General features: G+C 36.1%; 1 protein-coding gene across 9 annotated transcripts in view; it reads right to left on the bottom strand.

Moving 5' to 3' along the window:
* Positions 1-22245, bottom strand: part of SOX5 (SRY-box transcription factor 5) — a 1093182-nt gene that overhangs the window by 308762 nt on the left and 762175 nt on the right. For all 9 annotated transcript variants that reach the window (XM_065940365.1, XM_065940375.1, XM_065940347.1 and 6 more), the window contains one exon: positions 15243-15453. In XM_065940365.1, the coding sequence (XP_065796437.1) occupies positions 15243-15453 (211 nt within the window). The remainder of the gene's footprint in view (positions 1-15242; positions 15454-22245) is intronic.

Genomic DNA, 22245 nt, shown 5'->3' with positions numbered 1-22245 from the left:
GCAGAACTGTCAAATAACTTCTATGGACCAAGAATAGCACAGAGTAAACACACCAAACAAAAGGAATGATGAAAGATGTATTTGCTTGTTCAGGGCCTTTATTTTTCTATTTCATATACACCCACACTGAACAGTCTGCATTGTGTTAATAAATAACAAGGAGTAACCTGAGTGAGCAGAGGAGTCTGTGTGATGCTGTGTGTATCACACGGTCGCTTGGCGCTGTCGATACAGAGCTCCACGTGAGCTGCATGCCCACATCAAGAAGAGAGCATGTAGGTTAATGGCTGGACCTTTTTACCTCTTAGACACAATGGGAGGAAAGGAAGAAAAGTTGTAAAACAATGCTTCATTTTTTGGAACTGTCCAACCCTTTCAATTTGGGAAGGAACAAATCAATTTTATGGACCATGTCCGGCCAGAGTCATCTTTCACCAGATAACCTGCCGTGGTTATTTGGAGATCTGCTAAATTGTAACTCCAAACTTTCTAACACTGAAGAGATTTTTCATTATTTTTCAAATTGTTTTCAATGTTGGATCTATGTTTTATTTTTTATATAAAGAGAATATATATAAACTCAAATGTGAAACATTCTGAAGAAAGTTTTGTTTCTATTTTCTAAAATATGAAAAAAAAAGTCCAAGTAATATGGATGGATTGGAACTAAAATCCATATGCTTTCTGGGTGTTAAAAGCTTACCTCATTTATGACATTAAATATGCAAACAAGAAAGCTACTGCTTCGGGAACCTGAGACATTTTCAGTGTTTTTGGCTTACTCTCTGTCAAAGTTCGTTTCCAAATGTCCTGCCCATGACAGTCTTCCCAAAAGTAAAGAGAAAAGTCTAACATAAATCTAAGTAAGCTAAGGCCAAATTATAAGACTAAAAGTGAAATTTTATATATATATATATATATATATATATATACACACATATATACATATATACACACACACACACATACACACAATATATGCTAATATATACACTTATCTTTACTACTTATTGTCTCATAAAATAGCTTCTATATATGTAGATGACCTGAAGAGATACAAGAATAAAAGTGGACTCCCAAATTCAGGACATAGAGAAAGGGCATCAGTTCTGAATTCTCCACAAGATCTTCCCCTCAGAGTCAAACTCCATCATCCGAGTGGGAGCACTGAGCCCAATCTGGTGTCCAAAGTTTATCATCATGTGAGACAGCCTATCTTAATCAACCCAAATGGCCAGGTCATATGCTCAGCCTGTTCTGTCCTAGCCTCGCTGCTCCCTCATGGTCTTGGCCCTATTTCTCTGCCACACTAAGGGAGGCTAAGGAGGGCACGCTGGGAGTCCTTGAGGTCTCAGGACTCTGGGAGCAGGTGGCAAAGGAAGCTCTGAGTGAGCTCTCCACCGATTCTAGTGCTGTCCGTGCCTGCCACATAAGCAACTCCTATTAAAGGAAAAAGACCAAGAATCCACTAGAACAAAACCAAGCAGGCCCATTTAATTAGAGCATTTGCTTGATATCCACTTCTTCGTGTTAAACACACAGACACTCAGGCCGAGGAGGTCTGATTAATTTTAATATGCACGGTCGTGACAAGTGCCTCAAGGGTAACTGAAAAACATACACTTGCGCAAACACACAGAATCTTCCAGCTAGCTGAGCCTGACAAATCAGCTTCAGAAAAATGCTGTATGTGTTCCCCAGATTAGAGCGTTACTATTCAGCAAGGGCCTGAACCGCTAATGTGAGGGGGAAGAGGCTGATGAAACAGGTGGCTGGCTCTTGACTCTTGAATAAGTGACATCTCCAAAAGCTACAGGGACTAGAGCAACAAGAAGGGCTGGCACTGTTCCCTAATGTCCATGTTCAACCTGGGTCAATGGGTCTTTTTCAAGTGCTCCACGCATTAAAACTCCAGCTCTGGAACTGAGAGGGTGGTATGTGTGGACAAGGAAAACAGGGGTACTTCATTTATCTGAAAGGCTTTTGAAATATTAGAAACATTTGGGTAAAGACAAGTTTGCAGTGACTGAAAAAGTCCTGTTGGTAGATAAACTCACGTATGAGCAGGAATCAAGCAAAACTCTTCTCATGAAACACACAAACAGAGGACTTGAGAAGAGAAGGCCGCCTTGATTGCTCACAGAAGATGAACATTAAGAACATAGTATGACTACATTTTATTAACAAAAGTACACTTTCTAGTTAAAAAGAAAAATAGAAGCTTTCTTGCCTGAGTGTCTTTCTTTTACAGACACCTGTGATCTCGGCTCAGGGACTTCTTGCCCTAAAGAACACTCCCAAAGGCGACCCCTGAGCTTTTACAACCCAAGTCAGAAGATCTTTGGAGAAAATATAAATTAATTTTCTATAACACTTAACGAAATCAACATCAAGATAAACTGCTGTGATGGATACCACTTGAAAAGTAGATGAGCTTGAATAAGTTTCACTCCAGTGTGGAAAAATCACAAGACTTCAAACTCAGCGTGCTCTGTGCTGAAGTTAAAGCACCTACTCCGGAAGAAATAGGCTCTACAACATTTGAGGGTGTCTTCTTGTCCTGACCTTTAAGAAACAAACTCTTTCTTTATCATCATTTTATGAGTGTTGATTTCCATACAGTGATGCCTTTCAAAAGGGAGCCTGGAGGTTAGACTCCAGCACGCTCAACGAGAAGAGAGACATTTTCCAGTGACAGGCTGCAGACGAACATGGAGCCACAATGCATTAGGAGTAGCCTCCAACAGCAGCGGGAGTGTGAGGAACAAAACTTAAAAGGGCTCAATTGAAAAGTACCCTTGTTTGTCCTTCAGTGGAACAGCACTTACAAAGCCTCTTCAACGTGTACTTTGTCAAAAGGACAGTAAGTAACTAAACAAAAGCAACTCAAACCTCTGCCAATTAAAGTCTCTTTAGCTTTTCCCCTGATTCGTTCACTTTTTATTTTTCCCACCTCATCAAATGTGGTTTTAAAACAAGACTGAATTTCAAAGTGGATTGCACTATGCTTAATTTAATGGAATGCTTTGGCATTTTGAATATAGAAAAGCCACTTGCCATGATTTCCCTATAAAAATAATAATTAAAAAGTTGGTAAAATTAGGGGGTAATTTTGAAGTTCAGTTTCAACTTGTCTGTTAATATGATATGGTTCAATTTAAATTCTAAAGGGCTGCTCAACAACAGACATTTAAAATAAAAGAGCAGACATTGTGATTTGTAATGTAAACTCAAAACATCAAACATTCAATGCCTGTAGGGATGTTCACAAGGCCAAATATCATGCTCTACGGACCTATCTTTTCCACAGAATAATTACGTACGATGCTGCAGCATGGCACAGATGAAAACACACTGCTTATAATACCTATTTTCGGACCCCTAAAATACAACTTAAAACATGCAAAAAAGCTTTCTATCCAAAAAACAAAGGCTTTATATCCATTTAGAGAATCTAATGGGTCTGTATGTCAACACATTTGTAATAGAAATTAAAAATCCATTGATACATAAATATTGGGGGGGAGGGGAAGCACATGTAAAGTACCATAGAAGGTACAAGCCACTAAATTGAATTATTTTCAATAGATGTGACAGAAGCAAATATCAAAAGATATATAACAAAATAATATTCATACATATTTTTCAGTTTTAAAAGAGCATAATTCATGACCAACAATTTATACACTTTTTAAAGTTTGTAACTAGATGGTTATGAGCTATCATCTAGTTATGAACTTTAAAAAGTGTCCAATCCAATCTCTGAAGTGGTACACAGGTAGTTCAAGTAGAAGTTTTTTGGCATTTGCCACTGAGAATATGTAGTATACTGACTGCATGTTGTCAGAGTGATATCCACTGAAGTTTTTCTAATTAATAGAGCAAAATTCCTTGCTGTATCTGCTGGAGAGAAACAAAGAAAGAGGGAGACACATACACACACACACACAGAGAAATTAATGACAATAAAACTCCCAATATTTTCTTCACCCAGTGATGGGCTCTGGTCTGTAGATGACTCTGACGGTGAAGGCCTGAGATCTGTCACAATATATACTTTTTCAAACTCATTCCATTATTTTACTGTGTGTATATTAGTTGCCCAGTCACATCCAAATCACTGTGATCCCATGGACTAGGACCCGCCAGGCTCTCCTATCCATGGAATTCTCCAAGGAAGAATACTGGACTGGGTTGCGATTTCTTTTCCATTATTATTTTATTAGTTCTTACAAAAAGAGAACTAACGTTTTTGTGAAGTCTGTGCTAAAATCAATGAACTGCTTCATGTAAAGTAACACTGAGTGACTTTGAAAATAGGTTGTGATTTTAGGGTCTTGTAATATAAAACTGTGTCAAAGATTTTTCTGAAGGAGGGATGTTCAAGTGGGAGGGGACACAGGTAAACCTATGGCTGATTCATGTTGATGTCTGGTAGAAACCGATGCAATACTGTAAAGCAAATTTCCTTCAATTAAAAATAAATAGTTTTTTTAAGAAAAGGTCCCAATTCTATAAAAAAGAATAAAGTCTAGTTCTAATAGAAACAAAACTTCACAAAAAAAGCAGTATCTTACACACAAGGGGTACACTCATCATGGTGTAACAATTTCGGAGGTGTGGGCGTTATACTCTAAGAAGAACACTGACAGAGACAGATGCTAAATAAAACCAAGCATATGTGGGATCTGAAAGGAGGTCTACACACATACCCACATGTACACACAAAAGAAGTGAAAAGAAGAAATCAAAATAGGGGACAAAAGGAAGAACAAATGAGAGAAAGCTAAAAATCTTAGAAAATTATGAAATTTTGGGCCAAGGAAACCCTCTATTATATTTTTCTTCAGTATACATTCACATTTATTATACAAATAAGAATAAGATAGTAAGGTATACTGGCACAAAGACAGAAATATAGATCAATGGAACCAAATAGAAAGCCCAGAGATAAAGCCACGCACCTATAGACACCTTATCTTTGACAAAGGAGGCAAGAATATACAATGGAGAAAAGACAATCTCTTTAACAAGCAGTGCTGGGAAAACTGGTCAGCCACTTGTAAAAGAATGAAACTAGAACACTTTCTAACACCATACACAAAAATAAACTCAAAATGGATTAAAGATCTAAACCTAAGACCAGAAACTATAAAACTCCTAGAGGAAAACATAGGCAAAACACTCTCCGACATAAATCACAGCAGGATCCTCTATGACCCACCTCCCAGAGTAATGGAAATAAAAGCAAAAATAAGCAAATGCAAACTAATTAAACTGAAAAGCTTTTGCACAACGAAGGAAACTATAAGCAAAGTGAAAAGACAGCCTAATTCCATACACATAATGGAATATTACTCAGCCATTAAAAAGAATTCATTTGAATCAGTTCTAATGAGATGGATGAAACTGGAGCCCATTATACAGAGTGAAGTGAGCCATAAAGATAAACACCAATACAGTATGCTAATGGATATTTATGGAATTTAGAAAGATGGTAATGATAACCCTACATGCGAAACATCAAAAGAGACACAGATATATAGAACAGTCTTTTGAACTCTTGGAGAAGGCGAGGGTGGGATGATCTGAGAGAATAGCACTGAAACATACATATTATCATACATGTATATTATCACACATGAAACAGATCACCAGTCTAGGTTCAATGCATGATACAAGTGCTCAGGGCTGGTGCATTGGGATGATTCAAAGGGATGGGATGGGGAGGGAGGTGGGAGGGAGGTTCAGGATGGGGAACACATGTAAACCCATGGCTGATTCATATCAATGTAAAAAACCACTACAATATTGTAAAGTAATTAGTCTCCAACTAAAATAAATAAATTTAAAAAAAAAGAAACCCACAAATCCAATGTTAAATTGCTTCCTAGTGTCATGTTGGTCACAGTTTGCAATTTCATCCATATAGAGAAATCTTCTTTCTTTTTGAAAAGTAACTCTTCAGGTACAAACTTGCCTAACCACATTTGATTTAGGAAAATTTATATGAATAAACTTCAAAGCAATTTGCTATCCCAGGATTTTCTGAATGTTGGGCTTGTTGTGGATTATATATCTTAAATTTTCAGAATTTTGCAGGTCTGAGTCAGAACTTTTCAGTACTCATAAATATCCTGGGAGAGCATCATTGGAGCTAGGTAATGTTTCTGGTACACCTAAATTAGCAATGCTTCTAACCAGTCAAGTTGTGATAATGACAATCACTGGTACAATTCCAAGTTGGTTATCATTTATAAAGTACTTTCAGGTGCATTACCTCATTTGTTTCCTTCAACACCCTATGATGGAAGTAGGGCAGTTAGCATTGTCAACAGATATCCATTACATTAACACAATTACTATAGCAACCTAAAAGCAAGTAACCAGAATGTCTTTTATAATATAAACTATAACACAGATGATTTGTTTCATGCAAATAAATCCTTATTTAAAATTAAAAGCTGGAAAAAAAAAAAAAAGCTGGATTCCCCCAAATGTGGCCAAATCGATACAATGACATTCCAAAATATTGCTAAATACTTGTAGGTGATTGCTTCAAAACTGATCAGACACTAACAATCAGTGGCAGAACCCAGACTACAACTCAATCACCGACTCACAATGTAGTTACTCTTTTTCATCATGAACTAACTCAAAAGTCAGATAAGAACTATGAACGAGGCCTCAAACGAAGAAACACATATTTTCACCATTGGGGTACAATTGCCAGGATTTATAAGCTCTCTGAAGGAACTCGTGAATCCTGAGTTTGAAAATTCTACCCTTGAGGGAACATTATATGTCAGAGTCCTTGAAAGACTGAAGGGAGGAAGGAAGGTGTTGAATCGATTAACTTTTCTTTGACTACAGGCCTCCTGAGATAAACCATGTGGGGGCAGGATTGGGGTGCTGGAGTGACAATATTCAACTGTAAACTGTTCTCATCTTGCAGCCATCATAAGAAGTAGTAATTATCTCTACTCTAGAATCCAGCTCTACCCTAGAAAGGAGTGGTGGTCTCTATTACGATGAAACATTATGAAAGAAACATTTAAGCATTTATAGTTTTGAATTCTGGAAAATTATACATAGAGCAATTCAATTCACTTTTGACTTTGCCTATAGCAGTGGGGGAAATTATAATCTGGGGACACAAATTCATAGATAATGCCATATATTAGCAATATTGAAAAGCAGTGAAAAGTGGAAGCGTATCCAACTCTTTGTGACATACTGAGTCATGTCCAACTCTTTGCAACCCCATGGACTGTAGCCCACCAGGCTCTTCTATCCATGGAATTCTCTAGACAAGAATACTGGGGTGGGTAACCATGCCCTTCTCCAGGGGATCAGCAATGTAACAGTTATTTAAATGATTACTGTGACTATAAAGCATATAAAGTTTTTGTTAGATGTGTATTTCAGTTTGTATCCTGGATCTTATAATATCTAGTTTTGTTATCTGGGACAATACTTTAAACTCTAAATCACAGAAAGAATTGAAAATAATGATCTCAAAGATTCAGTAATGACAAGAAGAATGGAGAGGACACATATATGTGATAAACACGGAGGTTAACTGAGTCAGAACCGAAGAAAGATGACAGTAAATAAAATCCATCCAAATTTTAGGGGAAGATTAGTGATAGAATGTCAATTAGTGTGTTTATGTCATTCACAGGTAACACGATCACCTATATGTACCAAGTTCATTATTAGGAAGTGGAGAGACACAGATACTACCAAGAACTCTTCATCTCAACGTTCATATACTTGTGGAAGATAGAAGGTAAATAAATAATGATGGTACTGTGCTCAGAACTAACAAAGATGAATTAGTGTTAGCAGTATAGACTAAACCAAATTCTAACAAAGATATTTAGAGAAGGTGGTAAGTCTTAAAAGGTGAATATATATTCATTAGATACCTAAGACAGAATATTTTAGGCAGGAGAAATAGCATATGAAGAGGCAGAGTAGTATTAAAAATAGGAGAGTGCTGAGAGAACTGCAGACAATTTCTTTAATAAGACAATATGATAACATGTACCTTAGAGAGAGGCAGGAAGTAAGGTTAAGGAGATAAAAGGGTGGAGTCAGATTATATATGGTCTTATGTTCAATATCAAGTAGTTTTGCAAAGGAAAAGAGGCTCATTCTAATTCTAGTTCTTCCTTCTTACAAGAATATGATCAAGTGATTAGGTCTTGATTTTCCATTTTTAAGGTAAGAAATAATACAAGCTTCAGAGTTTCTGAGGATTAAATGAGGTATATATTTATTAAGGTCTTTCTCTTCTTTTCCCAAGACAGCAATGGGTCAATATTGAAGTAGTATAAACGTCCTCTCAACAAATATTTTAAATATTTAATGTGCACTATACTCACTCTTAGAGAGTTTAATATCAGGGCAGAAATTTGACAAACAAATAGTCAAAATATAGTTGTGCTACTGTAACAATGGAGGGAAGCATATACCAGTTCTTAAAAATATTTTAAAATTACTGTAATGAATGTAAGTAACTCTACAAACTTGGACTTGGAGAAATGAGGAAAAGAATTACATAGAATTATAGATAGAGGGGATAGGAATCAAGAAAAGGTATTTTTTTTTTGTTGTGTTTCAAACAGGAAGACATGTAAATAAGCTGAAAAGGCCATTCCCAAAAGCTATAGGAGGTAACATAGACATTAATATAAAAAAGTAAAAATATGAAGCCTGTTATTATATCTAAAAGTATTATATTTTAAATGAGATATATAAAGTTCATGTCAAGGTAAAAATTATTTTCACCTGTACTGTTAATGAGCCTAAAGTCTGAAGGAAAATTAAAGTCTGGATCTGACCCATAAATTTATGCTGATCCATATTTATATATAGATCACCCATAGCTACCTGAACCTTGAGAACACATATACAAATACCTATCTACCTTGGTTTTATTAGCTAAATTAAGATATCTGGTTGTCTTAGATTTGTTCAAATTTAATTATCAGTGATATGTTCTTTAAAACAAAGATGAAGTGATGACATTATTTCTAAAAAAAAAAAAGGCAGAAGTAAAGACAAAGAGAGTTAAGAATACCAGAATGTATGATGTAAGTGAACTGGAAAAAAAGGCACATGGACCTGTGGGATGTGTACTGGCTTCTTACTCCGGCTTTAAAACCAATTTGCCATGTGATTTCAAGTACATCTCTACCTCAGATCTCTCTCTCGGAGAGGGGTAAAATATGTCTTCATTTCATTCTAATTTTGAAATTCTAATATGCCAAACTAATTTGCTCCCAGACATTCTTCTAAAACAAGTTTTTCTTAAGATATCTTCCAAGGCATTTTTCTATAACATTTTAAAATCAAACAGTTTAAACAGCTATTTTCAATTAAAACTTTTAGGAAATTTGATCACCATTGAGGAATTAGAAATCAATTTAGCTGAAAATTACTGAATACTCCTTTTCATTCAATTGTTCAAAGAAATTTAGGGACACAAATGCTAAAGTGTAACATTATTACTGGCAAAATTCCTAATCAGAAAAAAACAGTAAAAGTAATGATTTAGGGAATTAATTTTAATTTAAAGATGACTTCAGTTTGAATGATGAACCTGATTATCACCCTGTGACATACTTAAACACCAGTCTTCTCATCTGAAAATGGGAATAAGTAAGAAGAATCAGAAGATTTCGATGATATGCATGGTATTTCCGGAAATGGAAACAGATTCTCATAGCAGCCCTGGTTATGAGATTTATGTAAAGATTGAATAAAGTATTTCATATAAGTGAAAAATTACTCAGTCTTTTCTGAGTTCTTTGTGACCCCATAGACTGTAGCCCACCAGGTTCTTCTGGCCATGGATTTCTCCAGGCAAGAACACTGGAGTGGGTGGCCATTCCCTTCTCCGGGGGATGGATCTTCCCATCTCAGGGATTGAACCTGGGTCTCCTGCAGAGCAGGCAGGTTCTTTACCATGCAAGCAACCAGGAAACCCATTTTATTTAAAGATATGCACTTAATACAACCATTTTCCCCCAAATACATATCATTTACTCAATACCTAGGTATAAGAACAATTTATCACATAACATGATATTAACACTTCACTGTCACTCTTAACCCCTTAGTCTGATAGTTAAAAAACCAACTGATAAAGAAAGCACAGCTACTACCAAATATAAAATACCAATATATTATATTACATAATATATATTACATAGATCAGACATTTTGAACTAAAAATTTACAATTAATTTTGGCAGGTCCACATCAGTTGAAGTATCACTGGATAAATGAGAGTCTTTAGCACCAGAACTTTTCAAGTAAAAGACAAGCAAAAATTCTGATGAAAGAAAAAGATACAAACACAAATATATCAATATATCTTTAACTGTTTATATCATTTAAAATATTTTAATTAACTGCTTGAAAAGATAAGCTATCTGGGATAATAGAGCCATTTTTATTCAACTCATAGGCAAATCCAAGTTTCTTTCTAACCATTTTACCTCGGTAGCCTCCTTTTGCATGATACACCATTCTATTGTAACTTCTGAATTTCTGCTAGTTCACTGTTGGGAGGGATAAGGTTGGAAATAAAACAGACTCTCTATTGAAATCTGCATTCCCCCCTCAATGAGAGGAAGCAAAGGCATGAATATGGCCCCCTCATAATGATTTAGCTAGGGCTTAATGAAATTTTCATCACAACCTGCTGTTCATTTTAGTGGCCTTTGAAAAACAATGGGGAAAAAATAGCTTGAGGGAAGAAAAGATTTTTCCGTGGCAGATATTTGTAAAGTAGTTCCATTCACCTGCTCTCCATTCTCCTCATCCCCATGTTATTGCACCAATCACAGAACTGTAACAATGTTTTGGTTTGTCATTAATTTTTTCCTGTACATGTTATTCCTTTTGTTGCATCCCAGAACGACAGATCATTTGCAGTTACTAGCACACAGGGTAGACACTGCATGAAGCGTCACTTGGATGCAGATCCTTGGATGATGCCAGGCTCTGGTGTCCATTCTCTTGTTTAAATATTCCCTTTAATTAATGGAGTTTTTAACCAGTTTGTATAATGACCCCGACAGTCACCCTATGACACACTCAATCATCAGTTCCCTATTTGAAAATAGAAACAGTAAGAATCAGAGTATTTAGAAAGTAACTTTCCACTTGCTGTAAAGGCTATTATACATGTCTGTAGATATGTTTCTCCATTTTTCTTTCTTTGCAGTTAAAAAAAAAATTTTGAAAGAAATTTCCTTTAACATTATATTCCTTTTCTATGATACAAATTTCTGCCTAGTCATTTTTTCTTGGTGATTAAGCTGATCACTTTACATAATACATGCATAAATTTCTCCTTGATATATCTATCTCCTAACAGAGTTTAACCATTTGTGTAAGAGCAAATTTAGTTATCAATAAAAGTGAGTCTAATTTCTCCAAAGATACAGGTTCCCAAGAGGCACATGAAAAGAAGCTCAATATTACTAATTATTGCATAAATGCAAATCAAAACTACAGTGAGGTACCACTTCACACCCATCAGAATGACCACCAGTACAAAGCCTATGAATAACAAATTCTAGAGAGGGTATGTATTGGTTTAGCCACTACAGAAAACAGACTGGAAGTTCTTCAAAAAGCTAAAAACAGAGTTTTTAGCAATCCCATTCCTAAGCAAATATCAGGAGAAAACTCTAATTCAAAAATGATGACATGCACCCCAATATTTACAGCATCACTATTTAAAATAGCTGAGAGATGGAGGCAACCTAAATGTCCACTAACAGACATTGAAAGAATGAATAAAGAAGACGGGGTAGATATATATACATATGTATATGTATACAATGTAATATTACTCAGGTATAAGCAAGAATGAAATAATGCCATTTGCAGCAACATGTATGGACCGAGAGATTATCACACTAAGTGAAGTCAGTCAGAAAGAGAACAACAAACCATCAAATGTCACTTACATGTGAAATCTGAAATATGATACAAACTTATTTACAAAAGAGAAACAGACTCACAGATATAGAAAACAAATTTATCAATGGAGAAAAGGGTGGGGGAGGGGTAATTAGATGTTTGGGATTAGCAGATACAAACCTCTGTATATAAAACAGATAAGAACAAAGTCTTACTGCATAGTACACTGAACTATACTCAATATCCTGGGATAGGTCATAATGGGAAAGAACATGGAAAGAATATATATGTATAAATATGTACAACTGAATCAATTTGCGGTACACCAGAAACTACCACATTGTAAATCAATTATATGCCAATTGTAAGTAAGTAAATAAATACAGGTACGCCTATTTACATTTCTGCATACTCAAAGCATGTCTAGGAATCTTGTGTATATAAACATAAAACCATCTTAGTGGTTTTGTATTTATACAAACACCATCTTTCTGGAACTCAGGCTTTTAGATGCTTGGTATGTTCAAGTTATATTCCATTCTTCCATAAAGACTGACTCTATTTTCTCATGTCTTCATATTACTCAATAACAGGTCAGTCTTGAGCTAAGCTTTTAATATATTTTAGGGAGAAAAGTAAAAAAAGAAAAGCTGTAGAAAATATGATAATGAAAACACTCTAATGTCTACATACAATAATAATATTTCCTCGTGTTAACTCTTTCTGCCTTGGATGCTCTATCTCTCTTCCTTTGACTGTGTATCTATAATTTTCTCCTTATTTCCAAAACCTTTGAATGTATCCTGCTAAGCAAACTGGGAAGCATGGTCTTTGCCCTATTTCCTGTTAGGAATTATGCATTTGGCTTCAGTCTGCCATATACTTTGAAATTGAGAGTCTGTGCACCCACTTGGAAGGGACCTCACGTGAAACACTGAGGCCAAGGCTCTAGAAGCAATGACTCTTGAGTAGCAAAGAGCACACCTCATATCCAGATCTTGCTTTCTAACAACATTCTCCAATAAAAGGAACCAGGGCTTCTTAGGAAAAAAAAAAATCAGGGCTTCTTAGGGCATTCACGATAAATAGGAAATATACAAGATGAATCTGCAGGATCTTACAGTGCCAAAAAGTAAAAAATGCTCAAAAAAAAAAAAAAAAAAAAAAGGCAAAATCACAGTGGTATGTCAAAGTGACTTGAAAGAACCCCCCACCCCCGCCATGAACAAAACTGGAATAACCTAACAAAATTCCATGAGTCAATACTGATATAAGATACTGAATAAAGTAATAAATGGCAGAGAAGAGATAAATCACCCATAAAGAATAATTCCAAATAAATTTCTAGATGATCCACTGTAAAGGGTGGGGATCAAGGCTCCCTACTTTGTAAATACAGATTGTACACAGCATCTTCCTTCTAAAGAGTACGGTACAGAAAGGAGGCGGGGAGATTTTACAGAGGAGAAACCTGACAAGCCCTCATCAGCCAGGTGGTCAAGGTCAACACCACATTTGTAAGTCACACAGTAAGGATGCACTCTCGATATGATGTGGCACAAACGGTACTTGGTTTCTGTGGCCTTTCAACCCAAACCCACAATCCCAGTTTCATTCAGAGAAAATCACTAGAGAAATTCTAACAGAGGGGCATTCTACAATCTGTCTGTATAGCATTCCTCAAAATTTTCAAGGTCATCAAAAACAAGAACAGGCTGAGAAACTGTTGCAGCTAAAAGGAACCCAAGGAGACTTAACAACTGAACAGCTAACTGTAATCTGTTATTTGGTAACATCCTAGAACAGAAAAGCACACAGTGACAACTAAAGAAATTTGAATGAACTCTGGACTTCAGTTAATCATACTGTATCTCAACATAGAAGATGCAAAATAATTTTGAATGCAGAAAGTTAATCATGCAAAATGAAAACATATATAAAAATAAAGACAAAAAAAGCATCATAAAGATGTTGTATCAGAAAGCTATGATTTGGGGTCATTTTTATTTTCTTCCTTTTAATTTTACTGTTTTGTAAAACAATTTTTTAGTAAGAAAATACTATTTTCAATATCAGAAAAAACTTCAGCACATTAAAAGAAAAAAGGTTGTCTGGGTCTTCCTCAAAGCCCTGTTTTTAGCTCCATGCAGATTAGAGCCAAAAAGTCTTTGGCTGAGTAGATTATCTCTAAAATTCCTTCCAACTGTAGGATCATGTGAATTACATAAATTTTAACTAAAATCCATGTACCAGCTATGCATCTGGTAGAGACCCAGAAATATTTAATTACCACACGACTCCCAATACCGGTTAACATACATTTTGTGCCAGATATAATTTACCAGTGTCCTAACAACAGACTAGAAATGAGCCCAACTCAGTGTTAAATAGTATAAATGCAGTATATTTTTGGTGTGAAGTATGTCTTTTTATATCACTGTTTTATGTTTGTTTGTTTTAATTTTCCATCTGACTCTGACATAGGAGGCATGTTCTTGTGTGCAACATGGCATCCATGCTTAGGATGGACACAGATTTAAACAGAAGTTAGTGAATATCCGCAGCATTAAAGATGGCTGTCAGTTAAGCATCAATTGTTTTATTAGTTTGTTTGCTTTAATGCTAAGATTAGTCCATGAGCATATCACCTGCAGGATACTATCTGTAACTATTCAAGAGATTTAGTGCATGAAATCTTAAAAGAAAGGCATCTTGGAAGTTAAAACATGGAAACTTCAACTCAGTTAAGAGAGTCAGAGAATCACTACTTTTCAAAAACACACTACATCCAACCACACTAAGTTTGGATCATACAAAAAAATTGACCTGTCTATGTAGCCTAAGAAGTGTGTAATGTATAAAGAATATAAAATGTAACACAGTTGTAAAATGGCCTTGGGCATGGGTGGTGGAGTGGGGGGGATGGGGGTGGGGCAGGCTTGGGCAGGGGGGAGGTTTGAGATGCCGAAACTAGACTAAAGAAATCTGGCAGGTAGGCGGTGACTATCCTGGGTTCCACTGCCACATTCTATTCCTGAATCTTTAAGTTGTACTCAACCATAACTTACTCATGTGTGAAAAAAAGGAAGACATCACACAAGAATTAATGATTTATAAAATTGGGATAAACGCACTTACATCTCTACAAAAAAAAGAATATTTATCTTCATAGCGTTATATTTCTCTCTCTTCAAACCTAACACTGAGAGTGTGTCAGAGAAAAGAACTGGAAATTAAAACCAAACCATTAAGATTAGGAGATTGGCAACAAATCTGTTTTGGCTGCAATCCTTTACCTTCTGGCTCATTTTTGATGAGCTCTTCCATTTTCCTCTGTTTCAAGGTGTCAACAACATCAGCTAAGCTGCCTTTGCGCCTTTCAGGAGTTCCCAGGGTTGCACTAGACAAGGACTCGCCACTCTGCCGCCCACCTTCTTCTGCCTTCTGAGGTGAGGTAGATGAGTTGTGTGGGGCAAATGAAGACATAACTTTATTGCCATCAACTTCCTGAAAGAGAAAGCAAAGGAAAAAAAATTATATATATATACACATGCATACATTTGCTTAAAATTCAGTAAGCTTTTTGATTTTAATTGGTTACATGGCTTATTCAGGACTTCTCTGATAGCAGTTGGTAAAAAATTCTCCTGCAATACAAGAGACCCCGGTTCGATTCCTGGGTTGGGACGATCCTCTGGAGAAGGGACAGGCTACCCACTCCAGTATCCTTGGGTTTCCTTGTGACTCAGTTGGTAAAGAATTCGCCTGCAATGCGGGAGACCTGGGTTCAATCCCTGGGTTGGAAAGATCCCCTGGAGGAGGGAAAGGCTACCCACTCCAGTATTCTGGCCTGGAGAGTTCCATGGACTGGATAGTCGTTAAGAGTTGGACACGACTGAGCAACTTTCACCATGGCTTATTCAGTTGAAACATTAAAAAGTGAAATTCTAGTGTGCAGGAGCAAAAGGAATAAAGAAATTTCAGAAAGAATACATCAACATTACAGCCTCACACCAGAGTGAGACAAAGACTGATTCACAGGAGAGGGAAAAATAAGAAGATTCTCTCCCCAAGACTGAGTTCAAATAGCAATGAAATCTTCTACAAAGCCTATATTGATTTTATATATATATATATAAATTTCTTGCTTTATATATATAAACATATATATATATATATATATATATATATATATATATATATATATATATAGCTTTTATTTGAAAGTCTTAGATTTTCCTATGAACATCCAATGCAGTGGTCACCTGTAACAAAACTTCTCATGGTATTATAATGTTTAAACAAATAACATTCCATATATCAATTTTCTATTTAACTGTAAGCAGTCACCTCTTCTTGATGGTACTCCTAAAGAAAGTAGGGTCCTCATTTGGTTCTCCACCTCCCTCTCATGGTTTCAAGAAGGCATCATACACACAGGAGATTCTGACATCAGAGAGGAATATTGCAATTTCATTTCTGCTTCTGCAGAAGATCTTTCCAATTCCATGCCTTATCTAAAGCACTGGTTCTGATGATACTCTTTGCTATTTTGCACATTAAGCCTCATCTGCCCTACAAAATAAAGTTTCTTATAGACTTTGCCTCTTCATGATTGTGTTATGTGTGTGAAAAGAATCTATTCAAGAATTCCAAAAGGTAAACATAGTTTTGGTGTTTCTTTAGACATTCTTTCCCCCATAATTTCTAGTAGAACTTTGGCAATCTATGTAACTCGGGCGGGGGGGGGGTGGTGGGTATATTTTGTATGTTGTTGTCTAGTCACTAAGTCATGTCTGAGTCTTTTGTAATTCTGTGGACTCTAGTCCGCCAGGCTCCTCTGTTCATGTGATTTCCCAAGCAAAAATACTGGAGAGGCTTGCCATTTCCCTCTGGCAAGGGGATCTTTCGGACCTAAGGATCAAATCTGCATCTCCTGCATTGGCAGGCAGATTCCTTATCACCAAGCCTGCATGGAAGCCCTTATATTTTATATAAGCAGCATTATATTAATTTTTTTAAACATTTTCAAGAGAAATAATATTGAAATGACAAAGAAAAAATTATTTTCTTAAAGGTTTTCTTTGTATAATCTCTTACTTTCATAATCTTTTGTGCTGCCGCTCAGTCAAATCCAACTCTTTGTGACCCCATGGACTGTAGCCTGCCAGGCTCCTCTGTCCATGGGGACTCTCCAGGCAAGAACCCACTGGAGTGGGTTGCCATGCCCTCCTCCAAGGGATCTTCCCAACCCAGGGATCAAACCCAGGTTTCCGACACTGTAGGTAGATTCTTTAGCATCCAGCCACCAGGAAAGCCCAAGAATACTGGAATGGGTAGCCTATCCCTTCTCCAGGGGATTTTCCTGACACAGGAATTGAACCAGCATCTCCAGTACTGCAGGCAGATTCTTTACCAGCTGAGTTACCAGGGAAGCCCATAATCTTTCGACTTCCCATAAAAGTGAGCTTTTCTTAAAAATAAGTTGCATCCTAACATCTTTGAGTAAGTTAGTCTCTCTCTAGACTTATTTTCTAATTCTACACCATTAAAATTTTCCATTAAAATATATGAGATTGTGTACATATTTAATTTTCAGGAAAATAGCTTATACCCATGTTTACATGCTTGTACTTTATTTTAAAACATGTTAATAAGGTTCTGTGGACCTCAGAAAAATGACAAATCACATGGATTTCATGTTTAATCTTTAAAAATGAATGCTACTATTTTTGACTAGATTAAGACATATTAAAAGTACTCAATAATACTCTCAGGTTTTTTTTAATGTATTAAAAATAGAGATGTCAGCACAAATGTAATCTGTTCGTTCAATTTTTGTCAATGGATACTAGTGAGTATGGGCTTCCCACATGGCTCAGTGGTAGAGAATCCACCTGCCAATGCAAGGGATACAAGAGATGCGGGTTCGATCCCTGAGTTGGGAAAAACCCCTGGAGAAGAAGATGGCAACCCACTCCAATATCCTAGCCTGGAGAATCCCATGGACAGAGGAGCCTGGCTGGCTATAGTCCATGGGGTTGCAAAGAGTTGGACATGACTTAGCAACTAAGCATGCACGCATTGGTGAGTACAAGGACATGAGCTATGGTACAAACATCAGTTTGTTGGGTGACATCGAGGCAATGTGAAAGCAGCATAAGTAAAAAATGCGTGTTAAAAGAATTTTCAAAATCATGATTCTAAATCTAAATCCCAAATGCTTTCCATTTCCTACAAACAGAACATGTCCCTTACAATGACTATTCTTTAATTAAATATTCTATAAAAATACATTGAGAGATGAATCTTAGTTTATAATATACTTGAATTTGGAAATCAATACACATAGTATAATAATTACAAGACCTTGCAGGCTAAGTGAAGGTACACTTTTGTAATTATTTACTTAAAAATGACACACAAATACACGTAAATACTTAAACATACATATACAGATATCTCAGAAAAGAGCAACCACATATTCATTCAGTAAACTAAAGAATGGTTTTATGAATGACCCATAATAAACATCAGCTCAGTTTAATGTGCAAATTGGAATATAGCAAAACTGCTGTATTTATTTTCCACAATCTTTCTTCTTACTTATTTCCAGGGTCAAAAGCAGAAACACCCCAATTTTAGTTTCACTTCAAACATGCATATTTTATACTCTGCTTTTACATTATATGATGATAAACTTTACAAACAAGAATTTGTCATTTGAGCTTCACATTCCATAATTGAAAACTACACACATCCTTCTGCAGCATCATCAGTACAGAGAATGGCACCCAAACTGTATGCAATGAAGTCAATTAAAATATGAGAAAAAATTTCAAACTAAAGTAAAATAAAATCATATCCCATTTTGCATGTCTCTAATTCTCTATTCTTTGCAAAGAGGAAGGATTTATTGTAAAGAGTTTAACGTATTTCATAAGAATTCTAACCTCAGTTACCACAGCAATATAAAAATAAATAAATTATTTAGCATTATTGCTATTTCATGCAGGAATATTTATCTTATTACTATTTCACCTGTCTGATTACATTTCAGCCTCTGGCACTGTTAATCCCTTTAACAGCTTCATGTAGTTAACAGATGTTTCAGTGTGGGGCTCCACTGTTCATTTGCATGGCGAATGGCCTGAGTATGGAGTACTGGCACAGTTTTCAGTCAAGGAAGTCCTATGGTTTCCAGTTTCTACCCTGGGACTGCATTTACCATGCCTAAAGTAATGACTGCACATTTTCCTTTACTTTCCTGGGAGTTGAACATCCAAAGAGTCTGCTAACAAATGCCATCAGTGGTCCAAGCCAGCAATATATACTTAATTAAATTTTGTGCACAAAGCTTCAGTATTTTGCAGGAGCTCTCAGAACTGTGATGTGTAACTTCTAAATTCTAATGATAAAATGGTGTTCTAAACTTTTAGAATGAGTTTAAGAATCTTTGTTATTCTTGAACAAGCTTTACTTAATCTTGCCTTCTGTTACCCTTGCAACCATGAGATAGTGTACCTAATGTATACATGTGTATACTCTCATCAAAGTATCTTTTCAAAAATGCATTCTTATTAATTCCATAGATAGTCTTTTGCTATGAACACCCTTTTAAGAAAAGTATATTTCAATCTTAATATTCAAATTTTACTTTAGGTAGTTTGGTGATTAAGAAGAACTAACTCATTTGGAAAAAAACAAAATAACAGGCAACTCAACCAGGTATGTCATTATTGTTTAGTTGCTAAACTCTTTGCAACACCATAGACTGTAGCCGTTCAGGCTCCTCTGTTCACGGAATTTCCAGGCAAGAATACTGGAATGAGTTGCCATTTCCTTCTCCAGGGGGATTTCATGACAGGCATCAAACCCAAATCTTTTGCATTGGCAGGTGGATTCTCTAACACTGAGCCACCAGGGAAGCCCAATCAGATGCATATCTTCCTTTTATTAACTTAATGGTATTTCATTCTTTACTCTGACCTCAAAAAACACATCATCACACTTATTTTTTCAGTTCAGTTCAGTTCAGTTGCTCAGTTATGTCCGACTCTTTGTGATCCCATGAATCGCAGCATGTCAGGCCTCCCTGTCTATCATGAACTCCTGGAGTTAACTCAAACTCATGTCCATCGAGTGGGTGATGCCATTCAGCCATCTCATCCTCTGTCATCCCCTTCTCCTCCTGCCCCCAATCCCTCCCAGCATCAGGGTCTTTTCCAATGAGTCAACTCTTCCTTATTTTTTAGCCCTATAAATTGAAGTTAAATCTGTACAGGATAGTAAAAACATTACATTTAGTAGTCAGTCTATGATGTTATAATCACTAAGAATGACAACCAATATTTACACAATATTTACTTTGTGTCCAGCACAGTTTAAAATGATGCATATGCACTAACTCAGTTAATTCTCATGGCAAGTCTAACTATAGTTTGTACTTCAGAGCTGGAGAAATTGAGGCACAGAGACTGAAGTAAATGACTGAGGTAATAGGACTACTAAAATATAAAGTATAATCGGCTTGATCTACTTGGCTTTCAGAGCCCTGATTTTCAATGGCCATGCTAATACTGCTACTGCTGCTACTAAGTTATTTCAGTTGTGTCCGACTCTGTGCGACCCCATCCCTGGGATTCTCCAGGCAAGAACACTGGAGTGGGTTGCCATTTCCTTCTCCAATGCATAAAAGTGAAAAGTGAAAGTGAAGTCGCTCAGTCATGTCTGACTCTTCGCGACCCCATGGACTGCAGCCTACCAGGCTCCTCCGCCCAAGTGATTTTCCAGGCAAGAATATTGGAGTGGGGTGCCATTGCCTTCTCCATGCTAATATTATCCCACTCTTAAAAACAAACAAGCAAAAAAAAGAAAAAGGCCACAAGCTTTTAACTATGTCTATATCTATCAATGATATACTTGCACAAGATATACTTCTTAATAATTATGAAGAGAAGCTTTCACCCCAATACAGTCAACTCTTAAAGAAATGATATACATATCTCGAAATGAATTAATACAACTGTTTACAGACTTATAAAGCTCAACCCACCCAAATATAAGGTTTATGTCATACTCCAAAAAAACTAAATCTGAAGATTTAAATAGCTATATAAAGCAAACACATAAATTTGAGCTCAAATGTCTAATCAAAATAATGATGCTTAGTAGTTTATGCTTCTTTATCTATCTTTATGAAATATGTGGCTACCTCTACCATTCCGTCTAGTTCAATGAAGTTTTGAACTTAGAATAAACAGTACAGAAGATTTGGACTAACTTTAATTAAATTCTCATTAACACAAGTTCATTCATTTTGGCATTGCATAGATAACATAAAATGAACTACAGATCTAGAGAGAAAACTCTTTGTAAACAAGTTTTGACATAATCATGTTCTTCTTCTAGCAATGAACTATTCTTATAGATATCACCAGGAAACAGCAAAACAACACTTTGAAAAATATCTTAAAAACTGTATTTTTTGGTTGAAATGGATGAGAGTGTCCAAAAGACAGATAGTTCTAGAAATAAAATAAATACTGAGAAGTAATGTGCAGCATGGTTAATAATATTATATTCTATACAATAGCCAAGGACTTCCAGATGTATAAGCTGGATTTAGAAAATGCAAAGGAACCAGAGATCAAACTGCCAGCATTCGCTGGATCACAGAAAAAGCAAGAGAATTCCAGAAAAATATTTACTTCTGCTTCATTGACTACACGAAAACTTTGACTGTGGATCACAACAAACTGTGAAAAATTATTAGAGGTGGGAATACCAGACCACCTGACCTGCCTCTTGAGAAACCTGTATGCAGGTCAAGAAGAAAAGAGTTAGAACTGGACTTGGAACAACAGACTAGTTCAAAATTGGGAAAGGAATATGTCAAGGCTGTATATTGACACATTACTTATTTAACATATATAGACTACATCATTCAAAATGCCAGCCTGGAAGACCCACAAGCTGGATTTAAGATTTCCTTGAGAAATATTAACAACTTCAGATATGCAGATGATAACACTTTAATTGCAGAAAGCGAAGAGGAACATTGTGTGAAATGCTGGGCTGGATGAAACACAAGCTGGAATCAAGAATGCTGGGAGAAATATCAGTAACCTCAGATACACAGATGACACCATTCTGATAGCAGAAAGCAAAGAGGAACTAAAGAGCCTATAGATGAAAGTGAAAAAGGAGAGTGACAAAACTGGCTTAAAACTCAACATTTAGAAAATGAAGATCATGGCATCCTGTCCCATCACTTCATGGCAAATAGATGGGGAAACA

This window comes from Muntiacus reevesi, chromosome 1 (genome assembly GCF_963930625.1).
Source record: "Muntiacus reevesi chromosome 1, mMunRee1.1, whole genome shotgun sequence".
NCBI classification, from domain to species: Eukaryota; Metazoa; Chordata; class Mammalia; order Artiodactyla; family Cervidae; genus Muntiacus; species Muntiacus reevesi.
The sequence above is the reverse complement of the archived record's forward strand: the minus strand, read 5'-3'. Positions and strand labels throughout refer to the sequence as shown.